At 41.2% G+C, this 17,431-nt stretch overlaps 1 protein-coding gene and 1 long non-coding RNA gene across 2 annotated transcripts; both read left to right on the forward strand.

The window, feature by feature from the left end:
* The first annotated feature begins 1,774 nt into the window (after positions 1–1,774).
* Positions 1,775–4,811, forward strand: lingo2 (leucine rich repeat and Ig domain containing 2). Its single transcript, XM_015024924.1, has one exon. The coding sequence runs from the start codon at positions 1,787–1,789 to the stop codon at positions 3,626–3,628; it is 1,842 nt and encodes a 613-aa protein (XP_014880410.1). The 5' UTR covers positions 1,775–1,786; the 3' UTR covers positions 3,629–4,811.
* A 5,938-nt stretch (positions 4,812–10,749) lies between these two features.
* Positions 10,750–15,020, forward strand: LOC106941805 (uncharacterized). The gene is made up of 2 exons (XR_001423459.1): positions 10,750–11,285; positions 14,814–15,020. It is a non-coding gene; the product is annotated as an uncharacterized LOC106941805 (long non-coding RNA).
* The last annotated feature ends 2,411 nt before the right edge of the window (positions 15,021–17,431 follow it).

Below are 17,431 nucleotides of genomic sequence, written 5' to 3' on the forward strand. Positions count from 1 at the left end.
ATGCCGATGCAAAATGTTTACAGCCAACACTTTGTCACCATTTATTTTACACACTGAAGGTGAACAAACTGCAGAACTTACAAAGTCATCCGTAGAAATGAAATGCTTCTATTTCTAAGCTATTTAGGTTATGTTTGTTGCACTTTTATCAACTTGACAAGTTAACATGCTGCAAGTTTCCACAGCACATATTCAGAAATATAAGAATATGTTTAGATTATTCCTAATCACATATGTTTAGTGATTATTATTTTTAAATACAGCAGCATTGCCAAGATGAAGTGAAACCAGCTGACCTCCACCAGAGCAATGCCTACAGTTTAGTCAGATATTATATAAATATACTTTAATTGCATAACAATATTTACTCCATATTTCAGCTGTGGGGATAATTAGTTGGTAAATAATGTGAGGTCTGCAGGTGTCCACTCTGCATGGCGGGCAGACAGACGCTGATGGATAATCGGAGCCTGATTGCTCGACTCAGCCGGCTCTAATTAAAACCGAAACATTTCTGGGTTCTGCAGAAGTTCTGCTTCATGGACCAGAGAGGTTCTGCTCAGGATCTCTACCTGCTCCTTGATCCTGTCTGGACTCGGTGGGAAGAGTTCACAGCAGAACCAGAGATCCGTATTTCTGATTCTACCAGGAAGTCAAACAACAAATGAATGGAGATAAATGTCAGACGTTCGTTCAGCTTCATTCTCACAGTAATTAAACTAATGAACCCCTGAACTTTCACTGTGAAATAATAATTGTTTTCCATGTTTTGAACTCACAACATAATTTGATCTGTTTGTAGTTATTATCAGCAGACCTTTAAAAAGAAATGAGATGCATATTTTAAATAGATGGTGTTTATATTGTAGCTAAAATTAGACATTTTTTGCAGAAACCATAAACCATGAAATAAATCTGAAGACTATTCAATTATTAGCTTGCATATTCATCATGAAGGCACTGTTAAAAGGTTTTCTTAGACATCTATCTTCATCCTTTTTGCAGATTTAATTATCTTAGTCACATATTTTCATTTCTACAAGGCAGGCAGGGAATGCAGAAGCATCCAGAAGTTTTTCTTTGTTTGGATGCTGAACCAAAAATATCACAAGAAAAAACAAAAGTAGCTCCAAATGAAGCAAAGCGAGAAAAGTGGCGGAAGATTTCTAGATCCTGTTCTAGCTCATGTGAAGGCTCTGCAAAAATGATTTGTCACATTAAGATAAAAAAAACATACGATCTGGAGATTTTATGTGAAAGACAAACCAAAGTAGAGAATATTTACCAAATGTTTCAGGTTCATGTGGTGAAGACCTGAAGAGGCAGGACATTTATCCCCAACATCCAGCTGAAGATCAGAGGCATGGGTTAGAATGGTCTAGTCAAAGTACCGAGTTAAAACTAACAGGGAATCTGTGGAAGAACTAGAAAATGCAGCCTTTTCTTACTGCGCCTCATATCTGCCTTGTTTTATTAAACCGTGAATGTTTGAGAAATTTGTATTGTAGCCTGAATCAAAGCCTTTTACATTTCTCATGCCTTGAAAAGCTCCTGAATTTATGCAGGAAGAACCTCGTCATGTTGGAGGTCTGATCGAGTTGGAAAAGCTTTGGGAAAAAGTTCCAGTAGTTTAGTTCAGTTTGAATTGTCAGAGTTAGATCTGAGTCTGTGAATCAGAGTCTTATTCTGTGTCATTTACGTTATTTCTGCAGGAAAACAGATTTGTTAAAACCTGATTTGGTATCTAAGAACCGTTTCTTTGTGTTTTTTGCAGAACCGTGACAGAATGGTGGACTGTATGAACAAAGTCATGCTGCACGCGGTCGTCTCATGCTGGCAGCCATTCCTTGGACTGGTACTGGTGGCTGCCTTTGTGGGCTCTTCTCTAGGATGTCCCTCACGCTGCGAGTGCTCGGCTCAGACCAAGGCCGTCGTCTGCCACCGCAAGCGAATGCCCACCATCCCAGATGGCATCCCGACCGAGACCAGGATCCTGGACCTGAGTAAAAACAAGCTGACAATGATCAACCCTGATGACTTTATTAACTTCCCTGGGCTGGAGGAACTGGACCTCAGTGGGAATCTGATCAGCTACGTCGAGCCTGGAGCTTTTAACGCCTTGTTTAACATGCACTCTCTCAGTCTGAAGAGCAACCGAATCAAGCTCATCCCTCTGGGGGTTTTCACAGCCCTGACCAATCTAACCCAACTGGATATAAGTGACAACAAGATCGTCATTCTTTTGGATTATATGTTCCAGGATTTACATAATCTGAGGTCTTTGGAAGTGGGAGACAACGACCTGGTTTATATTTCTCACCGTGCGTTCAGTGGACTCCTGAGCCTGGAGGAATTGACCTTAGAACGATGCAACCTTACAGTTGTACCCACCGAGGCGCTCTCTCACCTGCACAACCTGGTCAGCCTTCATCTCCGTTACCTCAGCATTAGCACTTTGCATCCGTATTCCTTCAAAAAGCTGTTCCGGCTGCGGCATTTAGAAATCGATAACTGGCCTTCACTGGACCACATGCCAGTGAATACCCTCCATGGCCTGAACCTGACCACATTGTTCATAACCAACACCAACCTATCCTCCTTCCCTTACCAAGCCCTGAAGCACCTGCCCTACCTGACCCACCTCAACCTGTCCTTCAACCGGATCCGCCACATCGAAGGAGGGATGCTGATGGAGCTGGTTCGGTTGCGAGAGTTGCATCTAGTGGGAGCTCAGCTGACCACCATCGATCCTTACGCCTTTCAAGGCCTACGGGGTCTCAAGGTGCTCAACGTCTCCCACAACCGCCTGGACACCCTGGAAAAGGGCGTGTTCCAGTCGCCCGAGGCTCTGGAGGTCCTTCTGATCGACAACAACCCCTTGGTGTGTGACTGTCGTCTCATGTGGATCCTGCAGAAAAAGCACTCCATTTTGTTTGGAGACTCGCAGCCTGAATGCAGCACACCCGAGGGGATCCGTGGTCGGCCTTTCAAGGAGTTCAAGGAGGCGCTCCTGTCTTATTACGTAACGTGCACCAAGCCAAAAATTCGCGAGAATAAAACCCAAACAATTACAGTGGATGAGGGCCAGCAGGCGATGCTGCGCTGCAGCGCCGAAGGGACGCCGAGGCCGAGCGTGTCGTGGCTGTCCCCACGTCGACGAGTACTGACGAGTCGGAACCACGGACGACTGATGGTGCACAACAACGGCACATTAGAGATCAAGTCTGCAGAGATACAAGACAGTGGCGTGTACCTCTGCCTGGCCTCCAACACTGCAGGAAATGACACCCTGATGGCTTCATTAGCGGTGAAAAGTCTGGGGTCGCTGTACGCCAACAGGACCCAGCATTACACAGACCCTAACAACGCCACTGCCAATGAAACGGCCAACATTTCCCTTGGTCTGGACCTGAAGACTATTTTAGTGTCCACCGCTATGGGCTGCTTCACCTTTCTGGGAGTGGTCTTGTTTTGCTTCCTGCTGCTTTTTGTGTGGAGCAGAGGAAAAGGAAAACATAAAAACAACATCGATGTTGAATATGTACCTCGGTCAAAGTCCAACGGTACTAATGTTGATTCAGCAGAGGGACAGGCTGGTCCGCGCCGGTTTAACATGAAAATGATGTAAGTTAAACATACATATATAAAAGAGACAGAAGAGGACTGGATTGTGGACACAGTTGGAGTATAAAGTATTTTTTTGAAAATGGAACGACAGAATGATAGTGGTTTTAGGCTATCTAGCATAAAGGGACATTCTGTAAATCACTGGATTGACGCCGAGTTCAGCAGCGAAAAGCACATTACACGTCTTACATAACTGCCAGCTGGCAACTTCTCAGAAGAGGCATGGAAACAGTTGTTGCCATGAGGACCTAAAGGCAAAAGGTGTCATGTATTAACTTTTTGAAATTTGTATGTACAAAAAGAAGCCCTTAGTTTTGGGTTGACTACAGACTCATCTACACAATGTACAGTATGAATTTGTATCTAAGCTATTAACCTACTTTGTTTAGTCCTGCGCCATGCTTATTCACTGAACAACGAAAGAGACCCTGAGTTCTTCTGTTCAGGATGTTTACTGAATGCTTCATTATGTACCTGTGTGGATATTCATTCAACAGAACTATTCATAGCAATATTCATGGGATACATTAGCCAAAATTGTAACCCCACATGTTCAGCAAGAACGAGTTTCCATTGATTTAGGAAGGGCTTCTCCTCCACGGCTGAGTTTCTGTCCCTGTGCCCCGATTGCCACCTGGATAATATGAAACATATAGAATTTACTAATAATAAATATTTGTGGAAAATGTTGATAATTTTGCGAAAGCCAACGCTCTAACACTGTTCAGGACCTAACACAAACCTTTGATCATCCTGAAAACGGCCTAGTCCAGGTCACAAACCACCTTCTTGTCCTAGTTTTGTCTTTTTTTACTTTAACTGTATCTTTGCTGGTTGGCTAACTACATGTGTCAATTTTACAAAAGTGACATCTGCATCATTTTCCCCTGTAGAAAATTTGGACTTTGTTGTGGTAGTTCTTCATTTTGTTGTTGAATCATTTAGATTGTAAAAACTACAAAAAGTAAAAGTTGAAAAAATGTATGTGAAATAAATGAATATGTATTTGTACCTATGTGTCAGATTATTCCTGCTAATATGCTGGATTGAGTTCACTGTTTGTCGTTGCATCATATAGATATCAGACACAGGATGTGCATCTTTACACAGATTTCAGTCTCAGATTCTCTATTTTCCTTTGCAGGGTTACCTCACTGTTAATGTATAAAGTGCTATAAAATGACTTTAAGGTCTTTGGATGTTTTCCCACCTGATAGTCCAGTAGACTAGGTTTGATTGGGAACCAAAACTGCAACATTTCTTCCTTTTCCAGCTGCTGTTGTTCTCTTTCTCTCTGCTGAGTCAAACCAAGAAACCCTTTGAGCAACCTGTTCCCCTCCTCACCTGTGGGGGCGCTGCACCAAGAACCACTGAAGGAAAGCACATGAAAACCTCTGAAGACATGGAGCACAACTTCCTTCTTTACCGAATGGAAACAGAGGTTGGAGGATTTCTCTTTAGTCTTTGGTAAAAGCCTTGAATCCTTTTTCCCATTAGCATAGACTCACACGTTTGTTTTTGTTGTATTTACCCAGAATGCTCTGCGCTGTAGTCCACTTCCTGCTTTTGGAACATTCTCCAGTCCACTTGGTGTTCACATATGCATTCAAACTGCATCAGAGTTCACTTGAACCGAGCCCAGACCAGAGTTTGATTGATTCCCCAAACAAACTGCAGTTTGATTAAAGCGGAATAAAGAGGGCTGGTATGAACTCCCCCTTCGAAACCAGAGATGTTTATCAGGCCCTAATAAGATGTATAAATACACTAAAACTCAAAGAAACACTGTAATCTACAACAAGTATGAGAGGAGTAGTCACATAAAAATAGCATGGTTCTTAAAATCCAACATGGTGGTGGTGGTGTGATGCTCTGGAGCTGCTTTGCTGCTTCTGGACCTGAACGGTTTGCTGACATTATTAGAACCAAGAATTCTGTTAACAAAAACATCAAAGTCCAGTGATCAGTCTGCAGCAATAAGCACAAATGAATGTTGATGAGGACAAAAAAAATCACAGAAATGTTGTTGCATAACCATCCCACTCAGGAAAATGAACAATTCATCGTTAAACACTTCAAACTAACCTGACATTTAACCTGATATTCAGGTGTAAACATCTTACCAGAGCTGTATATTCTAAAGATATATTTTTATTAGATCTGAACAAAACCTTTTATAAAACATACTGTACTTGTCTTCATTTTAACCAAATATTAAGTGATTCACATCACTGGGTGGAAGGTCAGTCTGTTTAGCCTGGACACATGTCAGGTGGGTTAAATGTGAATTTCATTTCCATGGAGATATTGGCTCTGATGCTGTGTTTTATGCAGATCTCTTGGTCCTAATTGTTTTTTGATCAGGCCTGTGTGTGTCTGTTGCATGTGGACAGGTGTGACCACAGTGAAGCTGCTTCTCCTCTCATCACCTATTGACTCGTCTGACCACCTCTGTTCTCCTCCTAATTAGGGAGATGATTTTCCAAAGCAGATGGGAGTCTCAGCCTAAAGCGACGAATGCAGTTCCTGTACAGATTGGACAGTCGATGGCACAAGCTGCACAGGAAAAACCTCACCAACAGACTTATCACTGTAATTATTCACAACCAATCAAAGGGGTCATTTACTTCAGTCATCAAGATGGAAATTATGCAGTTTCTGAAAGGTCAGACACTCTTCAGAACTTTTAATCACATGAATAATCAAGCATAGAGCCGGGAAACTGAAAACTGGTAAACTGGAAACCTGCACTTGTGTTTTTCTCCTTTGCAGTTGTCACCACTGAAAACAGTCAGCGAGTAAACATCGTAAAGTATGAAGCTGTGTCACATCTGCAGTTTAATCCGGCAGACTGCTGCTGAGTTCCTAACTGAGAAAGCGTGACTTCCTAAAAAAAAAGAAAAAAAGACAGAATAAGAGGTAATAAGTTCCTGTAAGTGTAACACCACCCACAGCAAGTCACGCATTAAATGAAGTTTGAATGGAGAGTTTGATCAAATTGAGACGACATCTTATTCTATAAATCCAAACAATGTACAGACGCAAAAATATGCAGCAGCAAAACAAATACTAAATAAAAAACCTGAACACAGAGGTGACAGTGGATCCACTGGGCCTTTTAAACGTATTCACAGCTCAGGATCTCAGACAAAAACATCACAGAAAACCAACAAAATAACTATTAAAAAGGTAACATCAAAATGCATAATGAAAGTAAACATATTTTTTGTTTGGCCTCTCAGCGGAAATAATGCAGCAGATTTTCCTGGAGCTGAACTGCTGCATCTGCATCTTCCTAAACGCGGAGAAGATTCTGCAAAGGAAGAGCGATGAGAAGCTGCAGACTCTGCCTCCTTCGCACTTTAAAACCACCAAACACTGAAATCATTTCATCCCCAATTTGAAGTTAGTTTATGATTTCATATTTTATCATCAGTTGTCACCGGTGGTGTTACATGTGGTGTGATCGGTAAGAGAAAAGTCCATTCAGGAGGAGCTGAAGTCAGAGCTTCAAAAGATAGAGACTTTATCAGAACCATCTTACCTGAGAGCCAGAACCGAAACCAGAGTCGTGTTTTCAGATTAAAGGAAAGTTTTTGTTTCATCTGGAGATCAAAGTCTGAAAGTCTGGAGAAGGAGCGGAGTGGGCCAGGATCCCCGTGGCTGGAGGTCCAGAGTGAAGTTTCCACAGTCTGTGATGATTTGGTACTATCGCCATGGCAACACCAGCAACCGTATCTGACCTGAGCCCAAACTGAGAATCTATTGGAAGATGAGAGACACCAGAACCAACAAAGACATCAAACCTCAGCAGAACCACAGGCTGACCTCCGTGTCACGCCGCACTGACGCAGTAATTCATCCAGTACAGGACATGAATGACTTTGTTTAGAAAATCCTACTTTATTGGTCTGATTTAGTGACAAACTACTGCAACATTAACCAAAATAAACGCTCTAATTCTGTGTGAAATGAATCCATATCACGTCCGTGAAACTGCAGCTGTTTCAGTTTTTCCATTCTGTGTTGAAATTTACCGAATTTCATCACGAAGCTGAAGCTGCTGTGAATTCTCGGAGCGCCATGCTTTAAAAGAATGAAGGATACGAGGCGCTGTATCCCACCAAAGCTCCTGAACACGGCGCTCTGGGTGGATGAACGCGTCAATAAGCCGTTTCTCGTGAGAAAGAAGTCAGCTGAGGATGAGGAGGGCTTATGTTTATCACTGCAGTCGGTGTGAATACACATATCTGCAAAACAACTCCAAGGAATCCGAAAAAAAAACATGCGCTTGTTAGAACTGATGTAGTTTTGAAATTACACGCTATGCTTTTGAATAGATTTTCAACAAGCCCTGCAGGCTACACACTGTAGCACATAGAAGAGGGTAAAACCCTGCAAATCATATGAGAGGAAGAGAGAGAGGCTGTGGTTTGACTGGTCCCAGCTCCAGCCCAGGCTTTGAGCTTTCATTAGGCCCCCCGGTGGCGCTGCTCTGCCAAATGAGCTCCTATGTGAACCGACTCCTCTTCCAACCTGACACCCAAAAACTGCGTCTGTCTGACGGGACGAGCACAACAAGCATGTGCTGCTGTGCACCTCCGCTAACCTGCTCAGGAGAAAGCTAACTCTGTTAGCGTTCTGCCTGCCTTTGTGTTTCCTCACTGTAAAGATGAAGCTGCGGGACTGAAAGAGTTATTTCCTTCCTTTTAGATGTAAACCTCTCTAATGCTCCAGCCTGCAGTGAAAAATGTCTCCAGGATAATAGAGGGTGAAGCGCTATTAGCAACAAAAACCGGCACAGTTCACACCCAGCGCTCTCCTGGAAGCCAACAGTCGATATTTCTTTGTTAGTGTGTTGCTGCATTCTGTAATTATGTTTTCGCCCTTTCCCGAATACGCAGTCATGAAAAAACGAAATGAGAGGAGGAAAAATTGAATTCTTTGCCTATGTAACTGTTTAATGATAAATGGGGCTGAAATTGGGCCGAAGAGACAGAAAGTTTCACATTTCACCTCGATATTTCCTCTTGATAGAAAAAAGTTATCATTTATTTTTGCTTTTGCTGTTGAGGAGGCATCATTCTACATTAGTATAAATTTCTTCTGGGATATTTCATCATTGCAGGTATATTTTTGGATGTGTTGCCGCCTGAACTCCACACATGAAGGAAGCGGAGTGGGAACGCTTCCCTCCCACATTGTGAAACCAAGAGTGATTTAAACTCCATCAAGGTTAAGCCCTCAAGAAGAAGACTTACATTTGTACTCATAAATGCTTAAATGTCACCTAAGCTTTCTTCTTCTGGGATTTTCAAAGCGAGGTGTGGAATAGCTAAACGGTGGTGCTTTCAGCAGCTGGGAGGCGAATCAAAAACGGCATCATGCAGGAATTAAAGGGACGGATTCAGACAGAAAACAGGTAATTAAAAATGCCCTTAAAACCTCGGCCCATATCTCATCTCATGCAAAAACTGGTTTACATTAATTATCATTTTAGGTCATTTTTCTTACCCTGAGGCGACTTACAGCCTAGCGCCCCTAAGGGCGGTAGGTGGTACTGCAGTTTTGAACCAGCTCTACTAGATTGAATTAAATCTGGTTATAAAACACCTATAATTAGAAATATAACACCTTTACGGCATGATGTTATTAATCCTTGCTATTAAAAGGAGACTTTGGTTTCCAAAGACAAACAACAACGGTGCACCACAGGGATGTGTACTGTCACCCCTCCTCTTCACATCACACAGAAATGAAACGGCAACGGACGAATTTTAGATTAGAGATGTAAAGCAAGGCAAACTTTATTTACAGGATAAAACCCCAAGATGCGTCACAGCAGAAGTTGGATCTTGGAGCTGGGATTGACGTCAGACCAGAGGAAACAACGCTCCAGTTAACAAGCCGGGATTTCACCATGGCAACGCCCATAAATACTGTTTGCAGTTCCTCTGACAAACATCATCTATTTTCGAAAAGGTAAGGCCACTTTGAATTAATTCTGTTTAGAGCTTCAGGTGCTACATGCAGCTTTAACTTTAGACGCACTCTCTTGCATGTGTGTCTTATAAAATAATCATGTTTCCACCAGAACCAGAACTCACTGCTGGTGGCGCGAGGAGCGGCCATATTGAAACAGGAAGTTGGTCTGACACGTTGTAACTGGGGGTAGTGGGAGCTGCTCCCAGTTTCCCAGCTGGAAATCCAACTTTGGAGAGCAAATCAGTTAATTTTTCAAAATGGGAAGTCGGAATTTCCAGTTCCGAGTTCAACTGGAATGGAGTCGATATACTGTAGATGGAATATTCATCATATTTTGTTTTTTATTGGTGTGCATGTAAACCTGCACCTCTATGGGTTTTCCTCAGGGACAGTAAAGTATCTCTCATTTTAGTTTTTAATTTATTTTCACAAGGTTACAATTATTCTAAGTAAAGCAAACATACAAAGTGAGGTCTGGTGCAGGACTTGCAGCTGTTTACTTGAGTTCCAGGTTGTTTGTGTATGTATTGTTATTCTGCACATTTTTAAGCTTTTATTATTTCCTCGGGTTATTTTACGTGTCCCAGCCTGGAGATAGAAGATGTTTTTATTCAGGCAGACAGATGAGGCCTTGAGTTCAGCTATGGAGATGTTTCTGTTATCCCCACACAGAGACTGCATGTGTGGACAAAGTTAGACAGCTGAATTACAGCCAGCATTACTTCTCAAACTGTAAGTTTGAGAAGTAAGATGCTATTTTACTTCTGCTATTTTTGAATGATTTTGCAGTTTATGCTTGGAGTGGCTTTAATAACTGATATTCTTACACTGATATTTTCCCTTTTTATGGTATTTAAACTGGAGTTTTGACTTATAAAGACTTTGAAGTTTTCCTGAGGTTCTGGTTGTAAATATCTCCATCATTTGTAGGTAGAGTTGATGGTTGAATGTGATGCTAACTGTGTTCTGGTCCCACAGGCCATCACTGTTTGAGGATCAACAAGCAGCCATAGAAATAATGTCCAGGAGATGCAGAGGCCTGCAGAAGCCTCTCACTTTAACATCTCAGTTAAGGTGAGCTGGAAATATATGCAAAACTGACACGTGTTTATGCAATGTGTTAGTTAAAACAGATGTCATGCAAGACAACCAAAAAGCATTAAACAGAAACATGGACCACAGGATCAGTGCTTTTCTGCATTTCAGACTAAATGTTGGAATTGAAAAAATAATCAAACTTTATTGGTTTTGAGCCTCGTGTAACATAAAGGATGAAGCCGTTCAGATTGGCTGCTGACATGCCCATGCGCTGAAATCTATTGTTTTCCCAAGTGGGGGGAATGCAGAAAGGCCCTAGGAGTGTCAGCTGAGCAGACAGAAACACGGTGTTGGAGGAGAAGTGGGAGCAGAGCAGCCAGACAACAGGGCCTCGCTAAGTTCCCCTTACAACTGCTGAGCGGGAAAGCATGTCAGATCGCACGTGTCAAACCTTGAATTGGATCCGTTTTTACCAGCAGCTGACCATGTCGGGTTTCACTTCTGACAGCTGAGAACAGAAATCAGGAGCTGCAGAGAGAACAGGCTCAGCAGAGCCGGACAGCTGAAGCTTTCTGTTTCTGCTCAGAGCGCAGAGGACGGACACAGGATTAATTGACCCAACCAGAGCCATGCAGGTGAGGCTCAGACTCTTTGGGTTATGGTTCTTTTATTTTAGGTCTGATTCTACCAATCCATATTTTTACCAGTTTGTCAGCGCTGCTGACCAAAGTGACTTTCACAGGACGACGTCTGACTCTGAAGGCAGCGGATGAGTCGGCTCTGATTCTTTAAAACGTCCACAGACGCTTTTTATGTTTGACCTGAGTCTGAATGTACAAACCAAAACATATATGTTCAAAGTCCTAATCTTCATTTATGTGATTTTAATTCTTTCAATAAAATTTTAGACTGTTTCAGAATACATATATTAATAATTACCATACTGATATTTCTATTTGCTAGAGTCACTGCTTTCAAATGACCCTAACCTCAAATACAGATCTTACAGAAAATCACCTGGCATGAGTTTTAAATCATTAGCTTGTTTCTTACCGCATGGAATAAAATGCATAAAGTGTTGATAGTAATTAGGTGTGCATGTTGAGTTGTAGCTCATAAAAAACGTTGTAAAGACAGGAACATCGTATTACAGGTGACCTTGAACAGGTCAGGACACGTCTGTAGGCAACAGAAACATGTTTGCTACATTTTTGTACTAAATTATTTTTTAATGAAGAAATTTGAATTGATCTAGAAATTCAGTTCTAGCTCTTTTCAGCTGTTTGAGGGCCTCTGTCACTTTAAATCCAAATGAGATCCTGTGAAAATGGATGGAAACAGACTCTACAATCTTACATCTTTGAAAAGCAGAAGTGGAGCCTCCTGCAAAACCATCAAGAAAGCTGGAAGCAGTTTCTGGATGGTAAGTCAACAACAGGTGAGGGTTCATGTGGTGGGGTCAGGTGAGGGGTCAGGTGAGGGGTCAGGTGAGGGGTCAGGTGATCTATCAGGCTGACAGTGGGGGTTTCTTTATGGAGCTGCTCCAGGCGCTCCATGGAACCTGGATCATGACCTGTTACCTTCCCATCCTGATCTCAGATAAGTAGAAAACTGCAGGCGGATGGATTGGTGAACGACTCTCAACTAAAAACCTTATACGAGAAAAATGGGACAAACGGTTCTCTGAGGAATCAAATGTACATTCAGCACGGCATCCTGAGGCTCTGCAGCAGCTAAATAAATAAACACATGGATAGCAGAGGATTTCAGACGCATGACCAGGTTTGAAGCTTCGCAATCAGCGCCTCTCTGTTCTGCCCTTCCTGGGCACTCCATTTATTTTCACTCTGTGGGAAAATCTCCACTGAGGTTTTGCTGCTAGAAAACAAGTGCAGCGGCTGAGTGTGAGGCTCCGTGCTGCGCCGGGTTTCTGCTCTGCTTTCTGCTGCTCCTGACCAGAGCAGGCCTCCAGGCGGAGCTGGTGAAGGCGGCGTCCTGCTAACGCTGCATCAGTCCACATCATGATTACATGCTGCAGCTGCACTGGAAACGTTTTCTCTTAATGGGAACAAAATATAATTTAATATATAAATTTTAAAAACTAAAATTATTTTTGTTTCTAATAATAATCAGTAACACTTCCATTCCTTCTACATAAGATGTGCTAATATGAGCTACATGCTAGCTAAATAATATTTAGCTCACTGTAGAGCGCTGCATTCTGTTTACTTTAACTAGGTCGTTTTTGGAGCATCTGTCCAATCAGCTAACTGACAGAAAGGGGGCGGGATGTTTAATGAGGGGAGAGAGAAAAACGTTTTGCGATTTGTGAATATGAGTTTCATATTTCAACTCATTTAAACCTGTTTAGAGACGGAAACGTTGCTTCATTACCGTTTCAAAAAATCGCAACTTATGATTTTTATCAATTTCTACTATGGGACAATTATTGCCATTTCACAAGATTAACCATATATTGTCTTATTTTTTCTTCTATGTGAAGTTGATATTTTTGGAAAATGTTTTCAAAAAAGCACAATTACCAATAAAATTCACTGGTATTTTTAATTTAGTGTTATTCTGTTGTGGAAATGTAAAGCAATAACTCTGTGAAAAACTGCAGTTTTTATGTGTATTTATTTTCTCCTGATGGAAGAGAGGCAGACAGAAAGCTGTTGTTGAAAAAAACACTTATAATTCATGTTTGCAAGAGGTATTATGATCATGTCAGAGCAGCTTCATGGGTAAAACTGGCCTAAACAAAGTCCTGATCCCTGGACTTGAGCATTGCTCTCCATCCAACCTGACTGAGTTTGAGCTTTTTACCAAAAATGGGCAAAAATTTCTGACCCTAAATTTTTTAATCTGGTTGAGACAAAACCCTGAAAATGATTTCCATGAACTAACAAAATAAATAAAAATGAAGGGACTGAAAACATGTGAAACTATTTTAGATGTTTACGTTTCCTTTTCCTTCCTCCTCAAAATGATACACCTCTTCCTGTTACCCAGTTAACATCCTAATAAAATCTGTACTTAATTCTTTTTATTCATTTGAACATTTAGTCTTTCTTTCCGTTTAGCACCAGCTGCCCGCTGACGACCTGCATGTTTTAAATCAATGTTTACGGCTCTGAGTCCACTGAGCTAAAGTGGATCTGGTATTGTAACATCATTATAGAGCATCATTACTGTTCCTGTATCATCCAGGAGAAAGAATCCTTCAGACTTTATTGACTCATCAGCCTTACTTACGCACTCCTTCTCCTATATTAGGGCCATTATTCTCTTCATAATGGTTTACATGCTTAACATGATGTTGAAAGCTTCACTATGAGGGGTAGTTAGGAATAAAAGTCCATTAAAACTGATCTGTAACACTTATCTCCAGTGTACTTCAGGAGAACGCAGAACTCTCTGGATTTTGGATGTTTTTAAGGAAACAGGATGTCAGTATCTGCCACGGTGTGTGGGTGGAGTTTCTGCCTGCAGCAGCAGGTTGGCAGCTGTGTTATTCTGACTCCAGTGCAGAGTTCATCTAAGTGTTGTGAGGCCAGAGCAGAGAGGAGCTTCACCAAACTGAGCTAGCAGTAGGTCTCCGAAGAGCCAGGCAGCACCGTGGAGGAGCTGGACCTGAGGGGTCCAGGGAGAGATCGCTGCTTCAAGCCCGGACCGCATTTTCTGATGCAAACTGCAACAGGAAACAGATTCAGAGGGAAAAGTTAAGAATATGTGGACAAGCGTCAGGGTGTAACCACAGATGGCAACACGGAGCAGAAGCAAGCAGGCTGCCTCTGGGTGTGGAAGAGCCAAATTCTCTGAAAAGTTTGGTGAGAGCGTGCTGCAGATCTGTAGCAGCCCAGATTGTAGCGTCATCAGTCCTGCGTCTCCCAGTGCCAGGTTGCACACTTTGAGTTTCTTTTGCATGCAATCAGAGCCTCATTACAACCTGCTGCTGAAACACAGAGCATTGCAAAAGCATCCATGTCTATTGAAATCTTAGATTATTTTTACATCATGCATTTCATGTGTTATGAATGAATTAATGCATAATTAGGAAAAGGGAGACAAATGTGACATAAAAGTCAAATATTCTGGCCTGTTTTTTAGTTAATTGTTGAATAATCTGAACATTAATGCAGCTTTTCTGTTTCTGCCCTCAGATTCTCTCTGCTGAACTTTAGTGAACATCATGGTGGTGGCAGCATCATGCTGTGGGAGAATGGATGGAGCTAAATCCAGGACAATAATGGAGGAACAACCAGCCTGAACATCCAGCCAGAGATATTATGGGATGGTTTAGATCCAAGCAGATTCATGTGTAAGAGTGGCCTAGTCAAAGTCCAGACCGTAATCCAGCTGAGAATCTGTAGCAGGACTAGAATGTTGCTCTCCACCCTCCATTTTCTGCAAAAGAAATCTCCAAAGACTTTGTAAACTAGATTCATTTCTTAATGAGGCCAACGTTGAGTTGACGCGTTGCTTTCTTACAGAAACTAATTTAAAATATTCCTGATCTGGTAAAAGACAGAATCATTTGTGCCTTTTGAAGGAAAGATATTAATTTGATATAATTTGGAATAATGTTGTAGCATAAGAAAAGGTACAAAAAAAGTGAAACGTGTGATTACTTTCCAGATGCTCTGCACTTTACTGCCAGTAAATTACTTCAGATTTGAACATATAAATAAATTTCCAGTGTTTCAGTAACATGAAGTCAGTGTTTGGTTCTGACCCGGGTCAGCAGAACAAACAGAACTCCACAGGAAGGAGGCTTTTTTTTTTTTTAGTTTCCAGGGGGCCAAGAATCTCGACTGAAAATAAATCACACTGAATTTCCCAACTGCGGATAATAAAATAGATTTTCTGCTGATATTTAAACTTATTGTGCTGAAAATAATCCGACCCCACCTGAGCCTGCAGAGATAAGAGAATTATAATCCACGCAGGTATCAGTCTGCAGCGCAGCTCTTCTCCTCTGTGAAAGGAAACAACTTTGGAGAAGAATAATACAATTTCATCTGGTTGTTGCATCTCTTTCCTGTGTAGATCTTCAAGAGCTTCTTATTTAGCCTGGGAGATGAAGTTATTTTCTCTGGCTATTGTGTGAAGGGCCACCTGAGTTCAGAAAGAGTGGAACAGCTCTGTCACAACTCTTCACAAGGAAAGATCAAAGCTACACCTTTGGGCTTTGTAATATATTGAGTTAAGTTCCAGCGCCGGTGATGCATCTCTCTTCCTTTGCTCTTTCTGCTTTTGGCAAAAGAGCAAATTAAACCTGACTTGTGTCATCATACGCAATCCGTCTTCATTTGCGCATGCATCAGCGCCTGTTGGTGCGCCATGGTGTGGGAAACGGCGCCACACAGCTAGTCGGCCCCTGAACCGGCCCGTAGTTTAAAGCAACCAGGAAACATCACATGATTTATAGAACCGGTAAGAGGAGAAAAACAACATCTTACCAAGTATTTCTGTCTGGTTTCTAGAGCAGACGTCCTTTTGAAATGAGACAAAACTAACTTCCAATAAACTTTTCAGTAAGAAAAATTATTTAATATTGCCTTTAAAAAAGGTTCTAATTCTGCTGCCATTGAAAAATTGAAAAAATGTCTTCTCATAAATGGAAAAATATTTGTAATATTTTTTATATATATAAATAAATATTGAGGAATTATTGACTTAAACAAGTTTCTACATTTCTCTGAAAAGTTTCTTGGAAGTTAGTTTTTTTTCCCAAGTATAATAATATATCTGAACTAGAAACAAGAGAGAAAAACTGAGTAAGGTTTTGCGTTTTGGAGTGTAAATATTGGTTTCCTCTATCAGATTTATTGTTTTGTTGACGTTGATGTTGGATGGACTCCAGATTTTTACTTCCGGTTTACTTTTGTTCTGTAAATCGGTCTGAGACGCTCAAGACGTCTTAGAACTGATCTTCTGAAAATCACTTTTCCAACCAAACATCGATAAAAACAGCTTTTCCCCAAACCAATCGTCTGTATTGATTGCAGCTCCATCAGCTAACGTTCTATGTATTTCCTGATGCTGTTACAGTCGATGAAAAGAGCATCCAGTGAAAATCAGCATTAAAGGAAAGCTTCAGATGATTTGTGTTTGAATCCTGGTTCACTCAGGCCTTCCTGTGTGGAGTCGGTCAGCATGGTGCTGATCACCGCTTTGATTGATTTCCGTTACCAAAACAACTTCCAGTTGCTCAATCCCAGAATAATGAGAAACTGAATGTTTATTATTATTGTTTTTCTTTTACTTTACAGATTTAGATGTTTACATACATTATAATTAAACTATTTTGGAAGCCAATATGAATGCATGTCTCAGTGTCAGTTCTGTTTCTGCATGAGCTGAAACGCCACTTACAGAGGAAGAAGCCAAAGCAACATAAAACCTCTGAGCACAAAGACCTCAGTTACATTCTAAGGAAAATGGAGGAAACATGCAGGTCTGAAAACACTGAGGTAAAGGAGTGGTAGTATCATGGTGTGTGAACGCTTTACTGCAGCTGATGCCATCAGATTATGAGGGATTAAAAGACGAAATGTTTGACCCAAGACCGTCTGACTCAGAGAAAGGATGTAAACTGTTGAATCTGATGAAAAATAATCTGCAAAAAATCTCTTGCTCAGTATTCTCTCATTTTAAAAATATATTTTTTTGATATTTCTATCTGACTTTGATCAGATCTAATATGAATCAGTAAAAAAAATAATAATATAGTTTATGTAGCAATCTGTTTACAGCTGTGTAATTGTTTTATAAGGTT

The sequence above is a fragment of the Poecilia latipinna genome, unplaced genomic scaffold (genome assembly GCF_001443285.1).
Source record: "Poecilia latipinna isolate Pla-1442-1.1 unplaced genomic scaffold, P_latipinna-1.0 Scaffold3876, whole genome shotgun sequence".
Classification (NCBI taxonomy): domain Eukaryota; kingdom Metazoa; phylum Chordata; class Actinopteri; order Cyprinodontiformes; family Poeciliidae; genus Poecilia; species Poecilia latipinna.